General features: G+C 41.1%; 1 protein-coding gene across 2 annotated transcripts in view; it reads left to right on the forward strand.

Moving 5' to 3' along the window:
* LOC122795320 (cytochrome c oxidase subunit 7A2, mitochondrial) overlaps window positions 1-23,279 on the forward strand; it is a 40,900-nt gene extending 17,621 nt beyond the window's left edge. For both annotated transcript variants that reach the window (XM_044063675.1, XM_044063676.1), the window contains exons 2-4: window positions 5,783-5,872; window positions 7,210-7,294; window positions 23,080-23,279. In XM_044063675.1, coding sequence (XP_043919610.1) covers window positions 5,783-5,872; window positions 7,210-7,294; window positions 23,080-23,135 — 231 coding nt within the window. In that variant the 3' untranslated portion in view covers window positions 23,136-23,279. The remainder of the gene's footprint in view (window positions 1-5,782; window positions 5,873-7,209; window positions 7,295-23,079) is intronic.
* Window positions 23,280-23,622: the final 343 nt, after the last annotated feature.

Here is a 23,622-nt window from a genome sequence, read left to right on the forward strand (position 1 = left end):
GAGGGGGTGTACTCGGTCACATCTCCTCGGAGGAAGAAGAGAACCCAGTGATATCTCAGTCATGGGCTCCAATCCAGGGAGGAATGCTGTGCAGCTGTAGAAAAGGAATGTCTAGCCATAGTGTGGGCACTGCAGAAACTTCAGCCTTATTTGTATGGGAGGAAATTCACTGTAGTTACAGACCACCATCCCTTAGCATGGCTACATCAAGCCAGCCAGCAAAATGCCAAGTTACTAAGCTAAAGCTTAGGGTTGTAGGCATATATGATAATGTAGCACCACAGTGGGTTTAATGCCAATGCAGATGGGCTCTCAAGACAGGGAATGGGATGAGGAATTTCCAGATCAACCCTGTCAAGCAGAGTTTCTCAAGGGAGACTTGAAAAACTAGCTTGAGTGTTTTTTTTTTTTGTGGGGGGGGGGGTTCCCACTGCCAGCCCAGCTGTCGGCAATTTTGTAAATAATCCTATGTCCTGTGCGAGTCATTTATTCACACAGAAGTGTGTGTAAAGTACTGAGCTAAATGTAATCACAGCATGCCTTATTGGAATAGACCAGGGATGTACCTGCACTATTGTGAATATTTACCCTCCTCAGAGTGATCGGGTAGGTTTTTCTTTAATTTTTACATTTTTATTTTCGTTTCTATGTTTCACAGTTTCATTCATATGGTGTCGCCCATATGGTGTTTGAAGTCGTGAAACTTCGTTCTTATAATATATAGACCCTCTGCAAACATCTGAGAGAGGTATTTTTCAGAGCTGCTAAATTCTTTGTCAATGGGGGTTTAGCTTGCTAAGTGACAAAAAGTGATGTCTTTCAAGCTAACCCAGCAGTAATATTTGATATTAATTTAAGAACTCTTGAGAGCGAGACAGTGCTTTTTGTATTTCTTTGACCTGACAACATCCACTCGTCACCACATCTGCACTTGCCTTGCTGTAAGTTTTTTAAGGCATGGTAATCCTTTTAGATTCAATTGTGGCTGGTCTATTTAGAGAAATATGACACTGTATAGCCACTCCTAAATAGCCTTGCTGTTGGTCAGACTACCATTTGAAATAGTAACATAAGGGCCTTTAGCTGATAAGGAGTTCTGTTGGCAGTGATAACTACCTTATAGTCCTGGGCAGAAGGGGGCATAGCTAGTAAACATGTGCCAGCCTTCCCAGGCGCATTTGTATATAAATCAAATCTTTGTGTGTGAGCTACGTGACCAGGGACACGAAGCACTGGTTGTAAAGAGCGTGTTGGGAGGACTTGGCTTGGAACCCTGGATAAAGACTCCCCACTAGCACAGCTGTAGAGTGGAGTCTTTTTGGGGATCTGGAGTACGAGCCCCAGACTGACCTAATCAATAAATAAAAGTTTTTGGCCGGTATTCAAAAAGCTGGGGTGGGGGAGTGCAGGCAGTCTCTGGTGAAGCAATGCAGACGGTCTACCACTTCCTCCCAGGCTGATATATATTGGATCTCCTTTTAAATGACGCCAGAAGCCAGTTGTTGAAATCCATCAGTGTTTCATATCTCTTTCCATATTGTCCTGGAAGGTGCATCTCAAGTCATGTAGTTGTGGTATAATGACTCGAGTGCATGTGTGATTTGGTGAGTCTTGATACCATGATAGGCAACTGACTGTGACCCTCTCCTAGTGCAGGCTGGTGAGTGATGCATCCATGTGTCTCACTACGGAATCTCCTATGACCAAGGTGCTGGATAGTATTGAGATTTGCCTTATGGACATATGAGTTGAGACAATCTCTTGGATGCAAGTTTCATGACAAGCCCAGAGTTTTTTGAGGCTGATGGGTACTAAGTTTCCCGACTACTTTTAGGAGGGCTTTGTGTTTTAGGTAGGTTACTTTTAAGAGCCTCAACAAAAGTATGTCTGTGTTGGGACTGTATAGTGTGGTGGTGTGTATTTCTGATAGTCTGCTAAATGAAGTACTTTTTGTAAGAGTTTTGCCTCCTTACTTATGCAAGGACATTTTTCACAGTGTGGTGTTATATTGTAAGAACATGAAGACAGTTACTGCTTTCTCAGGATGCCCATTTTGGCTAAGCTGGCTACAGAGACGCTCAAGTGTCCTGGTTCTTGTCTTGGCACCTAGTAGAAAATTTAATATTTGCTAATATACGATTTTCAAGTAGCATGTTTTCTAGTCTCCTTTAACAACTGCTGCGCATCCTCAAAAGATAGGCTCCCTTTTTAGGCAGCCATCGTCAAAGTAGTTGGCTGCAGACATTTGGAATTTGGGATGTATCGAACACCACCTGTCTCTTGTGAGCATGTCCAGTATGACAGGAAAGCTGTTGTACTTGCCATTCTCCATTTCCAAAAGGAGACTTTCATTTGACTTGAAGCATCCTCTGGCGCAGTACTGATGGACCTACCGCACCTCCACAAGTGGCATCAAAAGTGCTTGTTCAGGGATCTGAACCACTTCTGTAACAGTACAGTTGGAGAGTTTTTTCTGATGTTACCACTGCTGTGGAAGAGACTGTCCCCTGTATGTCAGACTAAGTTTATCCTTGTCCCTAGTAGTGTAACCTGGATCTGTGGATAGCAATGAGCAAGTTTACTTCAGGGCTACCCACTGTACTACTCAGGTGCTGCATTTGTCCACAAGTGCTCTTCCTGTAATGTTCTAGGGAATGCCATTGAATATTTATAATTACTGTCTGACTCTGCACTCTTCTATGGGTAGTATTCTAAATGTACAATGTGGAACTAGGTGTGGTAATTTTTAATGGGATAATCTGCTGGATTTAAAATGGTTTGCAGGGGTGGCTAACCTAGTGTTCTGTGAACCTACAAGGGAAAGCCACCCTTGCCTGGACTTAGGAGTAGTAGTCACCACAGTGATCTTTAGGGAGTCTCTAAATTTTTGTAATGACTGTGAATGATATTGGAGGTGGTGGAAAAGCATGCAAGAACATTCCTGTCGAAGGAAAAAGCATCCTTTTTTTTTTTCTATGACTTTTCTATTGAATCCTGGTGCAGAATTTTGCCCACTAATTGCTGTAATGAAGCAAAAAGGTTGATTAGTTCCTGGAAGGCCCCCTATTCCCCCTATTTAGATTTTCATTTGAAGGTCCTACTCTGCTTGTCTAACTCAAACATTCTCTGGATACAAGATACTTTACCTGTAAAGTGATAGTGATACTGTACTGAAAAGCTATATCCCCAGCTACCATTATTAATCTGCACAGAGTAAGAGCTGATTCCTCTCCCTCTTTTATGCACTACATATCACTGGTGTTGCGTGTAATGGTCCTGGGGAGTAGGGCAATATAAATTTTAAGAAAGTTGAATGCTTGACTGCCATCCTCAAGTTGTTGTGTGTGTGTTTTTTTGCAAACTGCACTTTTATCCTCTGGCACTGCTCTCTAAGCGGTCTTTGGCAAGTATGTGCTAGATCTGGAAAGGAAATGGAAGACCTGGATTCAGATAAAATTGGTCTCTTCTGAAGTATGTTACTTCTCACAAAATCCCAAACTGCAATCTGGAATGTCAGAGGGGATGCGGGTTGTTCATTTGATAGTGTGTGTGGTCAACATCTGTTGGTTGCTTTTGATCGATAGTTGTGAAACCTTGCAGAATTCTCCAGTTTGAGAATATTATTTCCCTGATTTTTGTGCTGTCTTGGTTTAGTATATTTAATTGGTGGGGGGGTGAGGACTACCCCTTTGCGTAAAAAAAATATTTCCGTTTTGCATCCGCAGAGGTTCTCTGCACATGCCTACTAGCAGGTAGTTTCGTAGTTTGACGTATTCGTATTACTACCAAAGCACATAGAATTGTCAGGAGATGTTAATGCAGGGACCATATTGGTTTTTAGGTAACATTTGTGAAGTTTTGCTGAAGGACTTGTTAGAATCATAGATGCCATAAAGGCATATTATCCTTTGAAATTTCCTTTTTGTTGAGTGGAAAAACTCCAGAATAGATCTAGGTATAGATCTGTTTATAGCTGCTGTCTGGACTGAGAATCTAGGAGGCACCCCCAGGAAAACAGTCCTTTGAGGAGGGTAAACGGTCCTTTGAGAAGGAGTCAAACAGTTTTGGAGGTTCTCCTGAATCCCCAGTCTTAAGAGGGTCATTTGACCCACCTGGGACATTCAAGGCACTTTAATGACTCTGCAAATGTAAGCAGGTTGTCGAAGGAAAAAATATGAAAGCCTACTGTGGACTGCAAGGTAATTACTAGAGCTAGACACTTTTTTGTAAATACTCTTGAAGCAGTGAATAACCCAAAAGCGTGATTTAATGACAACACTTTAAAATTCTGAAATCTGGCATTTTATGATTATGATCATCTTCTATATCTAGATCACCAAAATCTTAAATGGGAAGTAAGAGGTAACAGGTTGTGAAGACACTTTTTGGCTTTTGGAACTGTTGCATTCTTTTAAAGTGGAAAGATATAGGACTGATCTCCATGAAGCTTCTTTGACTCCCGAAACATTGAATAAAAGCTTTTTGTCTGAGAGAGGTTGCTGCCCGAGTTAGCAGATGTTGAATGGCAGGATGGGAGGTAAGGAGGAATCCCCTGAAAAGGAAGGGAGAGATTCTCACTGCTGTTTTGGTCAATGAGAATCGCCCTTGGAATCAATGTCTGATACTGTCTATTGCCAAAGACAAGGTTTTAGATTTCTGTGAATAAAGGCTTGTCAGGGTGTGATGGGGGAGAGAATTCTGACGATAACACTGTTAGCTGCCCCTTTACTGGGTCTTCCTCCTTTTTGATAAAAGTTGAGCTTTTTAAGGTGCTCTCTTCACTTTCAGAAAACACTCCTGTTAGTGTATAAAATACCTTTTCCAAGCTTAACTTCACAAGTTAGCCATGTGATTATTCGGGTTATCTGCCTCCCTTCCCAGGGGAGCTTATTTGCCCAGCAGTGGAAAAGTGTTAGCCAGTGATATATCCTCAAAATGTCAAGAGGTGCACCCTTCAGGGACAGGAAAGCCCTTTAGGGCTTGGAATACAAACCACTTTTTTTCATTATCTCTGTTCAAGCTGGTTGATAGTGTTGGTGCGTGAAAGGTGCCATTAAGCTTTGGCAGCTGGCCAGATGTTTATATCCTTAGTTATTGTTCTTTACAGTGGCAGTGAATCGTGAGACCTTTTTAAACAGGGTACAAAGTCTGTGAAAAAATGCTTTTGGTATAGCAGGCCACAATTACAATTTTTAGTATTAAAGAATTTTTTTTTTATGGGGCAGTATAGTATGGCACAGAAAATTGATATGAAAAAAAATGGGATTTCAAAACTATTTCCTTTTATAGTGGCATATTTCAAACTGATATGTAGTCACTATCACCGACTGGCAAGCATGAGGGAGTGGGTAACCCTAAAGCTCCTACAGTCTTATTCATAGTCCAGCAGCTTTTTCAGATAGCGGAATGGTTAAAAAAAAAAAAAAAAAAAAACTTTAAGATTTGGTGGGGTGTTGCAACCATATATATTACTGCTATATAGGAGCAACTTTGTGGTACTTCTGTTATGGAAAAGTGAAGTCCATGTCACTGCAGTCCATTTGAAGGATTGGTGTTTATATTCTGTGATTTGGAGAGCTCCATTCCTCCCCTTTACATTATTTTCATTTACTGCACACTAGATCCACATTTTTCCAGTAAAAGGTGGGAGCTAAGATGTGCTGAAAGATCTGTCGGCGTCTGGCTGTATTTTATTATCTTTTTATTGGGTGATGGATGAAAGACTGCTTTAACTGATCTTTTGATTTACAATTCATTAAGTGCATTTTTTTTCTCCCCCTAGGCTTTGCGTCACTTGTCTCAAAGAAGTATCAGCACTGCTGCTCGCAGACAGCTGCAAAATAAAGTTCCAGAAAAACAGAAGATTTTCCAGGTGAAAACATTTTGACCTCTTAACTTCTTGGTGAAAGAATTCTGAACAAAGCCGAAAAAGTAATGGGGGATATGTAGCCTGTAACTCAGTCTGTCATTGTTTTAGTCCTCCATGATTTGCCAGAAAACCATATTTTGTGAGGTAAAAAATCTGGGCATTTTTCAAAATTGTGGCAGTTGAGAAGGGTATGGTTGACCCTTATTTCAACATTGTTTTGGGTCATTTTGCTGCCTTCAGGGGATGTTACTAACACTAAATTACACTTTTATTTACCCTTGTTTTCCATGACCTGAACAGAGGTTTTCAGCTGCTGTTGCCCTTCTGTGTGAAGTTAGCATTGGTTTCGCACCACTAAAAATACTGGTAAAGGTGTATTACAAATCGGATATAGCCAGAATTTTTCATGCGCACTGTTCAGCTCTTGCTTAGTTGTGCCGCTAAGGAATTTTGCTGCATAGCGATTTGTGGACATGTACCTAGGTTTTGGTATTTATTTATTTAGACTTCCCTGGTAGCGTGCCTTGTACAGGGGGCTAAAGTCATGAAGTGTTGACAGGCTATTTTCTGTGGTCCATGGTTTTCACTCCCCTCACCTTTTCTAGTTTCCTACTGTGACTCTTGAGTCAAGTCCCTTATCCAAACAGTGCGCTACCAAGGTAAGAGGTTACTACACCCATTTGTTTGTTAATTATGGTGCGAGTGTGACTTGGGTGTTCTAAGAATCTGTTACCAGTGTGTGACAGAAGTATTTCCTTATCTTATCAAGTGACACTTGCTCTCTTGGCAAAAGAACAAACAAAAAAATATATTTGTAGGATGAGCATTCCAAAGAAAAGGCGAATGAGATGGCGAGTAGAGGAGCGGAACTGTGAAAATTACAGAAGTCTACTAGAAACCAGTAAAATGCAATCCTGTCCCAAGCTAGTAGCGAAGTTTACCTTGCCAGACACAAGGTGCAGATTAATTGGCTAGGCTTAAAATGTCTCTCAAGGGCAATTGGCCTAGTACTAACGTATGAACTTGTATTAATCCTACAAGAAGGGAGTATGTCTGTTCATTGGGTTCTTTTGTGAGAGGCTTCTAATTCTCGTGTTTTTGGAATCAGTCTCCAAAACACGTTCTGCAAATGTTATCAAAACTGGTTCCAGAGCCTTATTGTATTTCTAGTCCCCTAGAGAATAGTCTTACTTTGATCTTTGTAAGATGTGTGTTGTACGAGCAGTTTATAGTATTGACCAGTGAAAGTGGCTTTTTTAATTCAAGATTATGGACTTGTATGAATGTTTCAGTTTTGTCCAAATTTGCAATATTTTTATTTAATGCAATGTGTATTGCAGGAGGACAATGGAATCCCAATCCATTTGAAAGGTGGTACAGGAGATGCTCTGCTCTACAGGTTAACTATGGCTCTCACAGTCTTTGGTAAGAAAGTTTTCTGTGCTTTGCAGATTGGCTTACATAGGGTTAAATCTGTCCTAGGTAACAGAAGATAATTTTACCAAGCAAAGAAATGTGCAGGAATGAATGCTTGGTCCAAGTCTGCTGTGCTGTATTGTCTTTCTTTCAGAAGCCTTTATTTTCACACAAAGTGAGGCTTTTCTGGAATGTTGATTTTGAAAAATGCAAGATTGTGTCCCACTGACGGTGTGAAACTCCTGAAGTGATTATTTTATGATAGCAAATTATTTTCTTTAACGTTTCAACAATGATGCATTAGTAATTGCCTTGCCATTGACTTGCATTTCCACTTACATTGTATAGAAAATGTAAGACCTTCCCAGCTTCCGTCCCTTTATTTTTACAAGATTATTCTGATATTGCATCAGTTTGTTCAAAATATGCACTTTGAATGATCACTTACACTTACCTGCTACTAGCAAACATTTTCCTTTGCCTTAGAATATGTTTTTCTAGTTTGGAGCTTAAATACTCTGCTTTTACAGCACATGCATTGATTAGTTTCTAAAATTGTTTAGGCTTTCTGTATTTGTCATTTTAGTTTCCAGTACTGGATCATTTCTCTTCCTTACTGAAGTCGCAGCATGTGTTTGTAGTTTTGCAGTCGGACATTTTTCCATACTTGCTGTTTATCGCATACTTTGGAGTGTAATTTGGTATGAAGTGTTTAAAAGGTACAACTAGGAAAAGGGGATTGAAAATCCTGGTGATCTGTCTTAAATGAAAAATTTTAAAAACTCTGATGCTGTTAATTTAAGTCAAAAGGGAAGATGGTGGAGGTACTTGTAATCTGGTAATCATTTCCTGTCGAAGCTCTGGGAAGAATGAGAGCTGATTAAAAGCACTAAAAAGTGCAGAAAGAAGAAAAAGAAGAAAAATTATGGGGGAAGGAGAGGGGCACAGTATGTGCTGCTTTGAAAATGACCAAACTTGATATGTTTACCTCCTAAGGCGATACCTGCAACTGACTGACAGTAGTGGACTGCAGTTAAGAGGGTTTATTAAAGAGCACTTCTGAACAGCCTGACAAAGGATTTGCCACTTGGGTACTCAGCTTAATTTTAAAGGTCTTATTGATGGGAGTTATGCATGATGAAGGATTCATGGTGAGAGATGAGAACACATTCGGTCAATGTAGCTTTTACAGGTAAAAGGTGTGATATGCACAGGGAGTGCAAGTCTTGTAACTGGTATTGGATTGAATGTCTAAGTTTTCTGCCTTGACAGCAAAAGCCTCAAGTCCACAAACTCTGTTAAAGTGGAACCAAGTGCAGGTCTCAGACAAACTTATGCAAAGTGGAGCTGAAGGTGAGCTCTGCAAATTTTAAACAGCAAGCATGGTTTTGTGCACATCCCTTGCAAAGGAGTTTTAACCATGTCTGTGCTCTTGTAGCTTGTGTGCTGGAGGAAGAAGTTAAGGAAGGAAATGATTTGGCAGCGGTGGCTAACCTACCTGGAGGGGAAGCTGTTGGTTGACGGTCCTGTGCTTTTAGAGGGTTGACAACTGTATTTATTGCATTAGGGACATTGGTGATGAAAGCCTTGACTGTGGATTCTAGCATATTCATGGTACAAGCATAAACCTTTTGTAAGCACTCAGTTTCATTAAGTACCATGCATTGCTTTATTCTTCCTGACTAGGTTGGAGGGGTGATGTGTGGAGCATGGAGTCTGCAGAGTTTACTGGGTTACCTGCTGTAGTACCTGGATTTAGGGCATTGAGGCTTAGTCATCCAATGGGCCAGTTTGGAATAAGTTTGGTTTTCAGGGGGATTCTAGATAAAGAAATATATGCATATGTGTATGCATTCTTGTCATGTGTTGTACGTTTATTTTTCGGAGACTAGGACTTGAGTTTCTTTAAAAATGTTTAACTTAAACCCCCAAATTTCCTTTGAAGCTGTCTGAAAGGGAAAAGAGTTTTTCTGAGAGTAGGTTTAAAAAATGGGCCTAAAGGAGACTTTCCACGTGCTATGTGGTCCTTTGAACTTTCTACTGAGAAGCCAGTCTTAAAGAATGTCCTTCTGAAAAAGTGGCAGAGCATTCCAGGTATTCCTGAGATAGCTAGGTTTGTCAGTATCCTTAAATGCGCTTTCCTCGTCTTTCATGCTCCTGCAGACGGTCCTTTAGTGCATTTTTTTCTCTGAAAGAAATGGTTGCATGTGGAATGTTTTTTTTTTTTTTAATTATAGGACTGTGAATAAACGTAGCAGTAATGGAGTTTGTGTGAACAATGGCTGTAAGAGGTGTGTGTGTGTGTGTGTGTACACAGCAGTAATCATTCAGAATAATTTAATGTAGCTGTGGCAGGAACTTTGTTGCAGTGTAGTTTCCCTGCCCCCATCCCTTTGGCAGATGGGGCATCCAAGAGCTGGAGTGGGTACTGGTCCGCCTTACTTTTGGGCGCTCTTGGTTGAGTTTTTCTGGAGGAACCATGTTTCTGGGATAAATTGACTTAAGCTGAGGAGGGCAGTTTGTGGGATGATTCTTCTGAAACCCTGGAGACCTGTAGAGGGAGCAGCCTAAGTTACTGGTACTCCTTGAAGAAAGGGCCAGTTTGTCACTTAACTTCTCCATTTATGCTGTGGATGTGGTAACCCATCTGAGGAAAGAGTGCAAAGATCTGGATGTCAGGCTGGACATTTGCCTGCTGCTAAGTCCCAAAAGTTATGACTTGCAACAGTGATCCCATTCAAATATTCATCTGTTATGGCAGGTTCCTTACACAATTACTTCATGGATATTAAGTCAGCTTTGTTGGAGGGAATTGAACTGTCTTGTTGCAGCTAGATTCGGCTTGAGGCAAAATGAGGGGTTATTCTGAAAACCTAGTAGATTGATGGTTTGGCAGATTTTTCACTTTACTTGAGGTTTGAGAAGCCATACTTTTTTTTTTTTTGTATCCATTCCTGTTTACCATCAAGTCTTCAACTAATGCCCTAAATGATCCTAAACAGTACTGGTGCCAGTTGAGGAAGGGCACTTAGAGCCATACCAAGTTCATGATCTGCTGCTGTACTGAGAAAGATCAAGTGCATTTTTAGTTCTTCGTTCAAGTTTGGTTCATGGGTGTGAAATGTAGCCACTGGGGACTTGAAGTACTAGGCCTGGAAAAGACCTTTCCCTTGTCTGCTTTTAACTTCTGTGAGTGATCCTATGTTAGCTTTGCTGGATATGGGTGGTGTTCCCTGGGGTGATGGACAGCATCGAAACTGGCAAGGGTAATGAGCCCTTCTGGTTCCCTTGCTCTCCCAGATGTCTTAGAGTTGTAAGGAATCCCCAGATGAGGACTAGTATGCTTTGGAGCCTCTTCCTTCCCTTCAGTTTCCACCATTTCTTCAATAAGGAGTCATTGGATACCCTTGTTATCCCACATTTGTCTTTGCCATAGCCTTTTGCTGATTAGACGTTTTTGTCAGGTATCCATTTGGCAAGTGTTATGCAGGCTGCTGATAGTTAAAAGGACCCCACAACTCTTTTTTCCCCTGCTACATTACAAGTAGCTTGTCTAAACTGTGGACAGGTGTGGCAAGAGGTTGCATTCCTTTGCCATGCTAGGGTGGTGGGGGTATTGTCTCATCTGTCCAATTTCTTGTCATTCCTGATGGAATCGGCAGTTCCGGAATATGGGCTCATTGAGGGTCACTTCCAGAAGTCTAGCTTCAGAGAAATGTAAACGTAAGTGCACATGTTCAGGTAATTACCACTAAAGGAGTAAAAGGAGACCGTTGTAGTAATCTGTCAACTATCAGAAATGTAGTATTTGAGGTATAAAAAGAAACTGGGATACAAGTATTTAGTAGAGTCTTTGCAATGCTGTGCTTTTAGCCATTATCCTTGAAGTAATTGCATGCCACTTCATTGTGGATATCTTTAGATGGGTCAGATTTAGATGGGTAAGATTTGAATGTTTTTATTTCAGTGGGAGTTTTAGGGCCTACTTTGGAAAAGGCGTCTGTTGTGACAGTTTGGGATGTGGGCCTAGGTAGAGTAATCCCATTTGATTGACTTTATCAAGGAATAAGTTTAAGGGGAATATCCTCTGGCAGTAGCAGTCATTTAGTACCTTGATATCAAGGAGCCTTTAAGATTATTTGATCTCTTGGTGACAGGTAGCCAGTTTTAATTTTCTGAGAAGATTGTTTGAGGATCAACCAGAAGAGCAAGTCTGCATATGTTTGTTTTCTGCAGCATGAAGTTTGTGTATTGTGAGCTTGGTGGAAGACCAGAAATGGTGCACCTTTTTCAAGTTTGAGGAAAAACTGTACATTTTTGCAAAGCAGCAGGCAGGCCTCGGAGGCAGGGAGTTTCATCCATCTATTCCATTCGCATGATTTTAGCTGCACAAGAACTAGTCTTAAAAATGTTCTTAGTGTGAGTGAATACAACTGTTATGGTTTTAATTACAGAAACTTGTGGTAGTCTGTTAGAGGTTGAGAAAAGTATTAAGTTGGTGCTCTTTATTGTTAATGAGCAGGTGGTGGCTCTCTGCCCAGATGCAGAGATCAGTGTGTGTGTTGGAAGGAGCAATGCAGTTTGGAGGTAGTGGTATGATTCAAGAATAATGTTGCTGGCACAAAATGTTACATTTTAATACTAGGCTGTGTTTGAGGATATTCTTTATGAATTAGTAGAGTAAAAGAGGTCCGAGAATAGATTGCCGAGTGGCAGCTATTGTACTGAAGGATGAAAAATTGGTTATTTTAAGGGGGTTTGAAAGGTTCTATTGTAGCTTTGAAGCCATTTAATCGTGCTGCACCCAAAGATAAATTTATGGATTTTAAGTAGCTTTTGGTTGTTTTGAAGGCCATAGTCCTATATGAACTAAGATAGCTGTAAGGAGACTGCTAACATTTGAGAGATTGTCAGTTGCTGTCAAAAGAGATACAGTAGTAAATGCATTTCTAAAATGCTGTTGACCAGAGAAGTCCTAATTTTGTCTACGGAAAGAGATTGATTTGAAATCTTTTTGGGAGGGTCCATCTTTGGAAGTGGAATGAGAGTGCTTTAGTAAAGTGGGGACCTTTCTTGAAGGAAGTGGAAGTTTGAAGATTCAGGTGGGGGGGGTTGAAGTTTCTCGGGTGGGGGGGGTTGAAGTTTCCCTGCTGTTGCGAGAAGCGTGGGGTGTATAGTGCCAATATCTTCTAGAAGATGAGTTTTAGGTTACTGAAGTTTTTCAGATCTCTGAGAAGTAGAAGGTGGCAGACTATTCGACTAATGGATAAAGCATTTGGGTTAAATTGCTATGTGGTGTATTTGATTGGAGGAGGGGAAAAACACTTGGTAATAGCCTGGATGTAGGAGATCCGAAAGGTTTTTGTAGTGGGAAGATGTTTAATCTTGTGGGTGGTGTGTGTGTGTGTGTGTGTGTGTGTGTGGTGTGTGTGTGTGTGTGTGTGTGGTGTGTGTGTGTGTGTGTGTGTGGTGTGTGGTGTGTGTGTGGTGTGTGGTGTGTGTGTGGTGTGTGTGTGTGTGGTGTGTGTGTGTGTGTGTGTGTGGTGTGTGTGTGTGTGTGTGTGTGTGGTGTGTGTGTGTGTGTGTGGTGTGTGTGTGTGTGTGTGTGGTGTGTGTGTGTGTGTGGTGTGTGTGTGTGTGTGTGTGTGTGTGTGTGTGGTGTGTGTGTGTGTGGTGTGTGTGTGTGTGTGTGTGGTGTGTGTGTGTGTGTGTGTGTGTGTGTGTGGTGTGTGTGTGTGTGTGTGTGTGTGTGTGGTGTGTGTGTGTGGTGTGTGTGTGTGTGTGTGTGGTGTGCCTATCCCAGATGACTTGAGAAGGTAGCTATGGCAGGGTCCCAAGAAAGCTGATGCGGATGGTATTGCAGTGGTTGAGTCCCTGACAACAATATTGGTAGATGTTGTGCAGGCTATGTACAAGGACCCAATGACATGTTTTTAAACCATGCTCAATCTGAGGTGATCCCAGTGGGAGTAGGTGTGTATTACGTCTTCAGCTCTGAGCCCACTCCTGTTTATACTGGCAATGGACTACTTTAGCAAACATATTGGTGTAGACTGATCAGCAAAGTTTTTGTATCCAGATTGTGGCATTAGACAGACCTGAACAAAAACGTGAAAGGATAGGGATAAGAATGCACAACTGCCAAAGCCTGAAAGTCTTGGAAGCAAACGACTAACGGCTATACAGGCAACTTATCTATTCATCTAAAAAAATAGATCAAGTATGACAAACATTCCAAGCTCAACTACAAGCCAAACACCAGAACAACTCGAAAGCCTTTTGGTCAGCAGTAATCTTGGCCAATCTGTACAACCCTCAGTAACCAAAAATACCAGTATTACCAGTCAATTCAACTTGCACTTTATTAAAACTGTAGCATCACTTATTAGTAACAGCCTAGCGATAACACTCCTCCCTGACAGACCCAAAATTTCTTATTGTAACCTGGTCTCACATCGGTTCCTTATTAAGTGATCGAAACCTTAGGTTATCAAACACCTAAAGGTGGATCACTAAAAGTTGAAGTCTGAAAATTGCTAACATCCGTTTCCACACAGGGAAATGGGTCATTTGGCCGTTACATGGATTTTGTTCTTTCTCTGCTGTAGAGCGATCTCAGAGTTGGTATGTTTAGTTGGGGGGGGGTTGGGGGCACATCCCCACATCGGGGGGGGCACAGATCCCCACATCGGGGGGGGGCAAAGCCCTCCACTTTATTTCTGTTTAGAACTTTTTATTTGGCTAATGGCATTGTTTACTTATGTGGAAACTGCCATTTTCAATCTTGGGTTCGACCTATAGGTGTTGAATAACCTAAGGTTTCGATCACTTAATATAGACCCTCCCATTATTCCAAAAATTACCATTCTTGCTCTAAAACAGTATATCAGAATGGGAGCAGAGTCTTTAGCATATCCAATTTCTAGCCACGTAATCTGTTTTCTATACAGGGGGGGGACACTGCATTCTTTGTTGAAGAGTCTTGCATTTTACCATTGCACAAAGGTGAAATCTTCACTGACACTTTTAGTTACAAACCTGTAGCCATACTAAACATCTCCCTCTCTCAAATCTTGGAAGAATGCATACCTCTCTCAAATCTTGGAAGAATGCATACAAGCCCAGATATTTCGTTGCATTAGATGTGAACTTGCTAACCCCCCCCCCCCCAACTCAGCATGGCTTCTGTCCAAGTCAATCACTAGAATTGCCCCTTTAAAAGCAGGAATTGTGGCAACTCTCTCTGCAGTATTCCTTGACATATCTAGTTAGTTTCTTCCCTGGGACTTGGACCAAGTGTCGTCTCCTGGTTCAGTAGTTAGATTGCAGGTAAAATGAGATCTCCCCTTTCTTGATGTAACAGTTTGAGTCGCTTCAGGGCTCAAGTCTAGGCCCTATACTAGTTAATATTTTCACAAATAACTGGCACTGCAACTAAACATGCTTTCATCAATTAGTACACTGCCAATTCCACTGCTACCTGTTCAGAAAAAATCCTGGGAAAGCTGAAAGAGCTTACTCAAGAATCCCTTTCTTCCGTCTTTGCTAGTCTACTCGCCTACCGCTAAATCCCCAAAAATTTAAACTCTATCTCGTTCACTCCAAGGCATCTAACGACCCAAAAACAACTTCTCCATTTTCTCTATGCCAACTAAAATTTAATTTAAGATTGCAAACTATTAGATGCAGTCATTGACAGTATGCAAACTATTAGATGCAGTCATTGACAGTAAGCTAAAATTCAACATTTACATACAACAGACAGTAAAGCATACCATCAAAAGCTAGACTTCTACTGGGCCAAACCATAACTCTCAAAGCCAGAACCATTGCATTCACCTATACTCCCTGCTCTTCTGTATTCCACACCCATGCTCATTAACATTCAATCTACCTTATTTTCTAAGCTTGAGTAGTGCTATAACAGTGGTCAGGTTTGCTCCTAACCACAGGTACAGGATCCATCACTTTATACCCCTCAAACAGCTCCAATGGACAGAATTGAAACCTACCTTAACTCCCATCTATTAGATAATAAATTTAACTGACCTGACAAATGTCTGTCTAAACACCCCCCTGTACTTTGCCCAGCTAGGTATCTGTGATCCTGTGGGGAAACTATATTTGGAAATAACCAAGTCCAAGAATTGTGCTGAAGACTCCCTATATTCCTCAAACCTCTCAAGTTTAGAATTTGTATTCCCGTACCCATCATACAAACTTCTGAAGCAATATCTCTGATGCAGATTGTGCCCTTGTACCCCTACTTAATTCCAGTCCCCATTAATCAAAAGTAATCTAAACCCACCTCCACTCAAAATAATGTCCCCGTTTCATTTCATTTTGCTAACATTCTAACAAGTAAATCTGTTGCATCTCTGCTACAAAAATTCTTTTTAATTGCAGCTTTTTTTAAACATTGTAGTTAATTGTAAACTGATTTTTCTGTTTTTACAACTTTGTGCAATAGTAAATGTCTTTGAATGTCATGAAAAAGGGTGCTTTGTATGCCCAGTTGACTGTCCTGGTAAACTAACATGGGGTGAAACTGAACATACATTACCATTGTAAAGGCAGCACATGGGGGGGAAATTGAAAAATCTATTTTTGAAGGTGAAAATTAGTGGAACAAGTTAGCAGCTTAACTAACTTGGGAGGCATGGTTGAAGAGCAGTATGAAGCGGTCAAGGCCAGAATCTGAGGGGTTGCAGTCTGACACATCAAGGGTAGTGCATAAGAATTCCCAAAGAAAGTAAACAGTAAGGTATACAGAACAGTGGTGCCACTAGTATTCTAGAACGACTGTTCAGTACTATTCAGAAACGAGCATTTACCAATAGAAAAAACTTCCGGCTACTGAAGTACTGTTGAATGGCCAGACTTTCTATTGGTATTTGCTGAGGGACGGAGCAAAATGAAACTTCTGGTTGTGTTCAACAAATCATAAATGTAACTAATTTTCCTTCTATTTATGCACTGTCCGTCAATCTAGGCAGTAAAAAAGAGTAACATTCTCTTTTCCTCATGATCAAACCGCACCAGCAGTGGATACATCCTGATAACCCACACAGTCATGGATTATTGCTTAGCTACAGTATGGTACAGAACCCTGGCAGTGAAAGCAAAACAAATGAGAAAGCAAGAGGGGATAGAGATGTCTTGAATGGGTAGTAGGATTCACACTGTGGGACAGATGAAGAAAAGTCATCGGAGCAAAAGCCCAAATGGCTCCAATTGCTAAGAAGGTCAAAGAAACTGATTTATGGTGGTTTGGACACAATGCAGGAAAGCAAAGGGTGAAGATTTTTGGTAGGTGGGGGGTGGAAGTAAGAGGCAGGGTGTACAGCAAAGAAAATGGATGGATTGTGTTAGAAGACCTCCAACAGCCGGGCATGACTGTTGAAGGTGGGAGAGTGGCAGTGAAATAAGAGGGAGAAATAGCGACAGTTGAGATGATGAGATGACACCCTGACCCCAAGTAGAAAATGGGGAGAAACTGGGGGGGGGGATAAAGCCTAACGTGTAGGCTTTTGCATTTTCCTGAGGTAAATACCGTGGAAAGTGTTTTTTTTTTTTTTTTTTTTTTTTTTTTTTTTTAAAAACTCTACTTTAGAAGTGTGTAGCTATGTTACCCTGGAAATAGTGATTTGGAGATTGTTTTATCTTTACAGAAAATTACTTGCTAGCCAATTTATAGGAGTTACTGCATCTGTTCTGCCAGAGATCATGCATTGACGAGCTGTTTTGGTATGACTACTGCTTCTTGAAATCATAAATCATGGCTTAAATGACAAGCATAAGAGGTACAATCCATAATGGTCTAAAAAGTAGTTCTCATTTGGACGTATGGGCTTCTCCCCCTACCTCGCTTTCCCAATTGTATAAGTTCTGGTCTGTAGTATTCATTGTCTTTTACATAGTATGACAGTTGCTGAGCAACCTAATGCTTGTATTCGTAAATATTGTTGAATACGCTCTTTGCTTGGAACAGAAGAGGCATCTGTACCTGCATTCATGTACAAGGACTTAGTATTGGCTTGTGCAGAATGTCAACCACTAAAGTAAAATGACTAGGTACAGCACTTCGTATAACATTGATAATATAGATTCTGAACAGGTCAGTTGACCAGATCTGCATTTCCAGGACAGTCTGTAAAATGACAGCTGGGCTGGGATATTTACTTTACTAAAAGTGGTAAGGGCATGCATTGCTCTGAAACACTTTTTTTTTTCCTCTGGTTGCTTTACATACAGTGCTTGGTTTAGTCATTGCTTTTATTTAAATATTGAATTGGAAAGACTAGAGTTTGTATTCTAGCTAGGTTTATTTTCCATTTGTCTGTCCTCTGAAATTGGCTTGATATGTCTAGATCTTTGCCACTGCATGCATGACAAGTTAGAAGCACATTTTACCAAGTGTGTATTTTTGAGGCATATGTTAGAGTTGAGATTCAAATCATGCAGTGTAAAACGTTTTAATAATCCATTTTTGGAGTATCATTATGTGGTGGAAAAAAATCTGTGCATTTCTTTGGGTATGCAGAGTCTAGTGAGATGCATGCTGCATCTCTTAGTACAGAACCCTACCAGCGTACCACTTAACTGTCCTTTTTACCCACAGTCCTACAAATCCTGTTTGATCCCCATGTATAAGCTTTCAGTACTATCCATCCAACACTTCCTGCTTGCAGCAGCCTAAAACATTGTCATGTTAAGCCCGAAGTCTTGTCTTACAAGAAGCAGGAAGTCTTGCATCCTTCCCTTCTTTTGGAAGTATTGATATTACTGCTTCCTTCCAAGAAGCAGGGTCTTCTCTTTCCAATATCTTTATTGAATAAAAGCACCCACCTCTGAACAGGTTTTTTTTTTTTTTAAGCTTCCAAAACTCTATTGGCAAACCATTACTTCCTGGGGACCTGCCTTTTGCTATCGTCCATGACACTTCCCCTTCTCTAGTAATGGGGGCATCCGGGCTTTCTGCATCTTGCTGGTCGAACTCCTTAGTCAACCTCCACTTGCCTCCTGTCCAAGGTTTTTGAGTCTTAAATCCCTCTAAATTATTCCCTAGTGTTACACTCGGCCCTTCCCCCAATTCACGTATCCCTTTTTCTACCGCCTGTTGTCGCAACTAGAGGGCCAATGCCTTAGTCATCTTCAAACTGCATTTGAAATGGACCCCTTCCACTGCTATTGTTTCACCATATTCTTTCATCCTGCCTTGTGTCCTTTCCCTCTGCTGCATTCTAGCCCTCCATAATTGCCATTTTGCAATTTTACCAACTCATTCATTTCCTTCCCTTTAGTCTGTCAGCCTGTTCCCCCTTGCCCCTTACTTCTGTTAATCTCTTCCTTTTCCTTTATCATTCCATCACTATGCTCCCTCAACAGTCATTGCATCTCTTAATACTTTCCCTTGCCTGTCAACTTCCATCAATGTGCAGGAAGCTGCCAATTTTTTTTTTTTTTTCCTTTCCCCAGCCCACTTTCACTCCAATTGTTACATGATCTGAGAGTGTTATAGGTTCTGCAATCACTTCTTATAAAGTCCAGAAATTCCTTCGGTGTGTGTACGACTTCTCAATCAAGAGTAAGTGAAATCTGGCCCCACAACCTTCCCATTCCTCAATTGCCTTTCATCTTCCCATTCAACAGTTCCAAAATGTCTTTCATAAATCTCCTCCCATTGCCAACATTCTATCCCTACCGAGGCCCTGAATTCCACTTCACCATGATGTTTTACTGTCCTCCAGTATAACACCCCCCCCCCCCCGGCCTTCCTGAAGTCTTATTTATCCTAAAATTGACTTTTCTCTGATCCCTGCTTTGGGAGAGATTTAAATTACCACATAATCACTTTTCTCAAACAATGTCTTTAAAGCCAGCATACTTTACTTCCCTTTTGTCTTCTCTATTCTGTCACATACAGAGGTAAAGGCTGTTGTCTAAAACAATTCCCTTGTATTCCCCTATGTCAAGTTCCCCCATGTCAAGTTAGTCACTACATTAAATTTGTTCAGCCACTTGCCTACACATGTTTACAAAATCTGCACTCCTTAATTGCCCTTTCACCCATTCTGGTTTAGTACTGCTTCTGAACCATTCCTGCTCCATGTCCCTGACATTTGGATATCCTCCTTTATCCATCCACTCTTCTTTCTTTCACCAGCCATCATGCCTCTGCAATTTTTCCTATCACATGCCCCACATACTCCGGAATCATAAGTATTCCCTTTATCATTGTGCATGTTTTTTTTATATATTTATCACTTTTGTGGGTCCCATTATACACCTGAGCCGTTGGTGCTGTCATAACTGTGACAGTGCAGAAGCATGCAGACTCCTCTGCATGCACCTGTTTCCCCCCTCAGTCTTAACCCCCTCTCTCTATTTATAACCTTGCCTGACTTATTCTATAGCTCGCCCCCCTTCTCTATTGCCCCTCCCCTTCACTGACCACTTTTTTCTGAACACCATCCTCTTCATTGGTACCACTCTGCTCATGCAGTTTAGTTCTGGCAGTGCTTCCTTCCCTTTTGGAGTGGAGTTGAGGATAAGTAGTAGGAATTCTTATTTCTTGATCACCCAATCTCTCCCGAGATATACAAGGAACATTTTCCTTGTGCTTTCATATCCTATTCCACTAATCACTCTTTAGATAAAACAGGTAAACATGTTTACAGTACAACTACAAGCTTTCCCATCCTGTGACCTGCTTTCCTTCCTGTTAAACTCCTGTTTAATTCTTTCTAATTCTTATCAAATGTATATTCCCTGCAAACAGTCCCCTGCTTTCCACCAAGAGTACCCATTGTTTCCTAGTTTTGAGACATCATTTCCTTAATCCACTACCTGCAATGCAGGACTCAGTCATTCTCCCTTATCTCCTGAGTGGTATAAACTCTGCTGGAACTTCTCCCTCCCAGCTACATTATTTTCCGTTTGCTAGAAACACCTTGGACTGCCTAAAGTTAACTTGCATGCTTTCCCTCCATTTTAACCCCCCCCCCATTTCACACACAACACAACTATATAAATGACAACTTGCAAAATGAGTAAAATGACTGCGAAGAAATAGGCTTATAGTTAGTGATACTAACTTTCACACTTTATTGCATATGCAAAGTAAACAGTGTCTATTACAGCATGTACTCCCTTTCTCAGAAACTACGTTTGGTACCGGTCGTAGTATTTAATATCCAGGCCCTACCCAGCTGCTCACTGGGCCTGTTATCCCTCCCAAGTATGTAATTTCCTGTTTGCCATCAACTTCCTCAGTTACCCAACATTGAGCTGATCCTGTGGTGTAGGGGGAAGTCCTGACTATGACCTGGATGACCATGTTTCAATTGGCACCTCGGGCGCTTGATTGTGTTCCTGTCCTGGGGAAGGATACATGCTGATGTCTCCCCAGTAGAGTTGCAGTGGAGGCTGGAACCAGGGAGATTAAGGTGTCAGGCTGGTGGCTGGTCTAAACAATTCAGTGCCAACCTTTAGGCTGAGGGGGTGTGGAACTTGACTTCCTGAGCCCAGTTAGTCGTAGCATGTGTGCTAGATGCATAGGGTGGGGGAGCAGAGACTAGTACCGCACACCATTACTCCCTTTCCTCAAATTAACAAGTACATTCTCTACTACTGTTGCTGGTTACCACTCTGAGCCCATCACACAACACCTGCAACATAATCAGCACTTGAATGGATGACTGGCCATGTGAAGTGTCAGTAATTAATATAGCAATAACCCACGCCTGGGTGTGGGTAATGCGGGATTTAACCACGGTTGGCGTGGTTTGGTCCCAAGGGCGAAGCCCGAGGGACCAAACAGACAACCGTGGCTAAATCCTGCATTACCCACACCCAGAAGTGGGTTATTGCTATTATACAATGACATTATTTAAGAAAAGAAATAATTACTTTTCTTAAATAATGGCATTGTATAATGCCTCTTTGCTGCCCTTACGCAGCTGTCTGGTATCCCGCGGCAGTTCTGATGTACTGCGCATGCCTACGCAGTACATCAGAGCTGTTGGCAAAAGCAACGGAGAATGCAAGATCTCAGTTGCTTTTTACTGTTTCGCTATGTTAAATGGGTTTAACATAGCGAGACAGCTTTAAAATAAGCAACTGAGATGTCCGTTACTTGTTTTAAAGCTGTCTCGCTATGTTAAACCCATTTAACATAGCGAGACAGGTTTTAAAAAAAAAAAGCAACTGAGATCGCAAGATCTCCGTTGCTTTTTACACACTGTGTCGCTATGTTAAAGGAGTTTAACATAGTGAGACGGCTTTAAAAAAAGCAACTGAGATTTGCGTTGCTTTTTTTAAACCTGTGTTGCTATGTTAAACTCTTAACTTAGCGAGACAGTGTTTTATACTAACTGAAAAAGTCCTGGCGACCGGACCTTTTTCCGTTAGTATATTGAGGATTTTACAACGGGCACGCTGGGGCTGGCCAATCAGCGTGCCCATTTTAGAGGAAGAATTGTATAATTGCATATAACTAGTAATAACATCCCACAGAATGAAAAGCTAAATGACAGAAATAAAACCTACACCTAATATCACTAATGTCAGTTAACATTTCCATTTTACTGTAAATACAAAAAGAACTTGGCAGCAACACTAAGTATTTTGACATTTTTGTATTCACATTCACTGTACCTATCTCAAGTACTGCTAATAGTCCAAGTTCAGCCCCTATTCAGACACTAACCAACCTGACCATAAAATCCATATCTGCCTTCAAACTACTACAAGGCTAGTATACCACATCTTTGTCCTGTGAGCAACTTGTCTTATTTCATGAATTTATCTCCAGCTTCTCATGCTCTATTTTAAAAAGAGGAAAGTAACTATTCATCTTCCAAATCCAACATCTTCTCGCTGCTATTCTTACTCTTCCAGTATTCCTTTAAGTCTGTAGTTAACTGCTTTGCTAATACAGTTTAGTGCCTCATCTGGAGCAGTGAGAACTTGGTCATTCTTTGTTAAAATCCTAAAGTAAACTTAATCTCATTCTCCTTTCAAGCTTGAATCACAGGAAGAAAGGCATTTTTGTTCTCTCGTCTCTAACAAAGCCCATACATCTTCTACTTTTCAGTTTCTTTCCTGGTTGCCATAACTCTAATTTTTCCCAGAGAGCACCATGATCAGTCCATCTCAGAGCGGCTTTAGCATGAGGGCACTATGCTGTCCTTTGTGCCCTCTCTACAAATGTTTGAAATACCAGTCCACATTTCTTCAGTCCCACCACCACTGCTGCTACACAATCACCTCCTTCATACTACTTTGGGATGCCCATCTTTTGCTGGGGCCCTATCTGCTACTCTTGCAACTCATTTTCTGCCAGCAAATCTTGCAAAATTGAATGCTTATTCAGACTCACTTTTTTCTCCCAGCTTGTTCTCCTGCCCTTGTATGTTCATTGCTTTTTTTTCCACTCATCTTTTGCCATATAATCTCCAAAGTGACTTGCTCGCATGTGGTTTCCTTATTAGCTCTGTCTCATGTGCTCTTGCTTCTCTGATCCTCCTGATGTTTTCCATTCCTTGCTTGCAGGGTATTCGCATCTGGAATGTATTCATTTCCGATTTTTATTCCATCGCAAAATGATGGACTTCAGCTGCTCTTTCCACTTGTCTAAAGAGCACTGCAGAACTGGATGAAACTGGTGTGTCCTACTGGAAGTGTCCTGCTTTAATTTCTTTATAAATTCTAAGAATGTAGTGCATGAGAATTGTGTTTACTAAAATTGAGACACAAATATTGACAGTTTTTTTTCTTTTATCTAATTGCAGGAACTGGTTTTGCGATATTTGAGTTGGTCAGAGCTGCACTTCCCAAGAAGAAGTAACCGGTTTACAGTTTGTCTGCCTTGCCATCTTGTGGTCCAATGCTGAACTGTGTCAGGGAGAAAAATGCTTGTGGTTATGTTCTGGGATCAATATTTATTAAGCTGTACTGTATGAACTGCAAGCAATAAAGGAGATTTACATGACACTTTGTATTATCTTTTTAATGTGTTGGTTTCTGACAGTGAAGTTAGTGGAGTTTTCCCTATATAATAAAACTAATCCATTTAGTTATAGTTGTCGCTCATCCATTTAGTTATAGTTGTCGCTCACTAATGTTCATCATACTGATCACTACTGCAGTAGCCTTAATTATATGGGTTATCCTGCCAGGGATAGAATGGCTAAACAGCTCTCAGAGCTTTCGGGGCACCTACCCAAACTATCAGGAAGCTCCAGCTAAACTGACAAGTTTGGGTGCAAAGCCCATCAGAGCTTCTCTACAATTGAAGAGTGCTCCTCTGAGGCTTTTGCGGATTGATGGTTGGC

The sequence above is a fragment of the Protopterus annectens genome, chromosome 1.part0 (assembly GCF_019279795.1).
Source record: "Protopterus annectens isolate FY-2018-M chromosome 1.part0, PAN1.0, whole genome shotgun sequence".
NCBI lineage: Eukaryota > Metazoa > Chordata > Ceratodontiformes > Protopteridae > Protopterus > Protopterus annectens.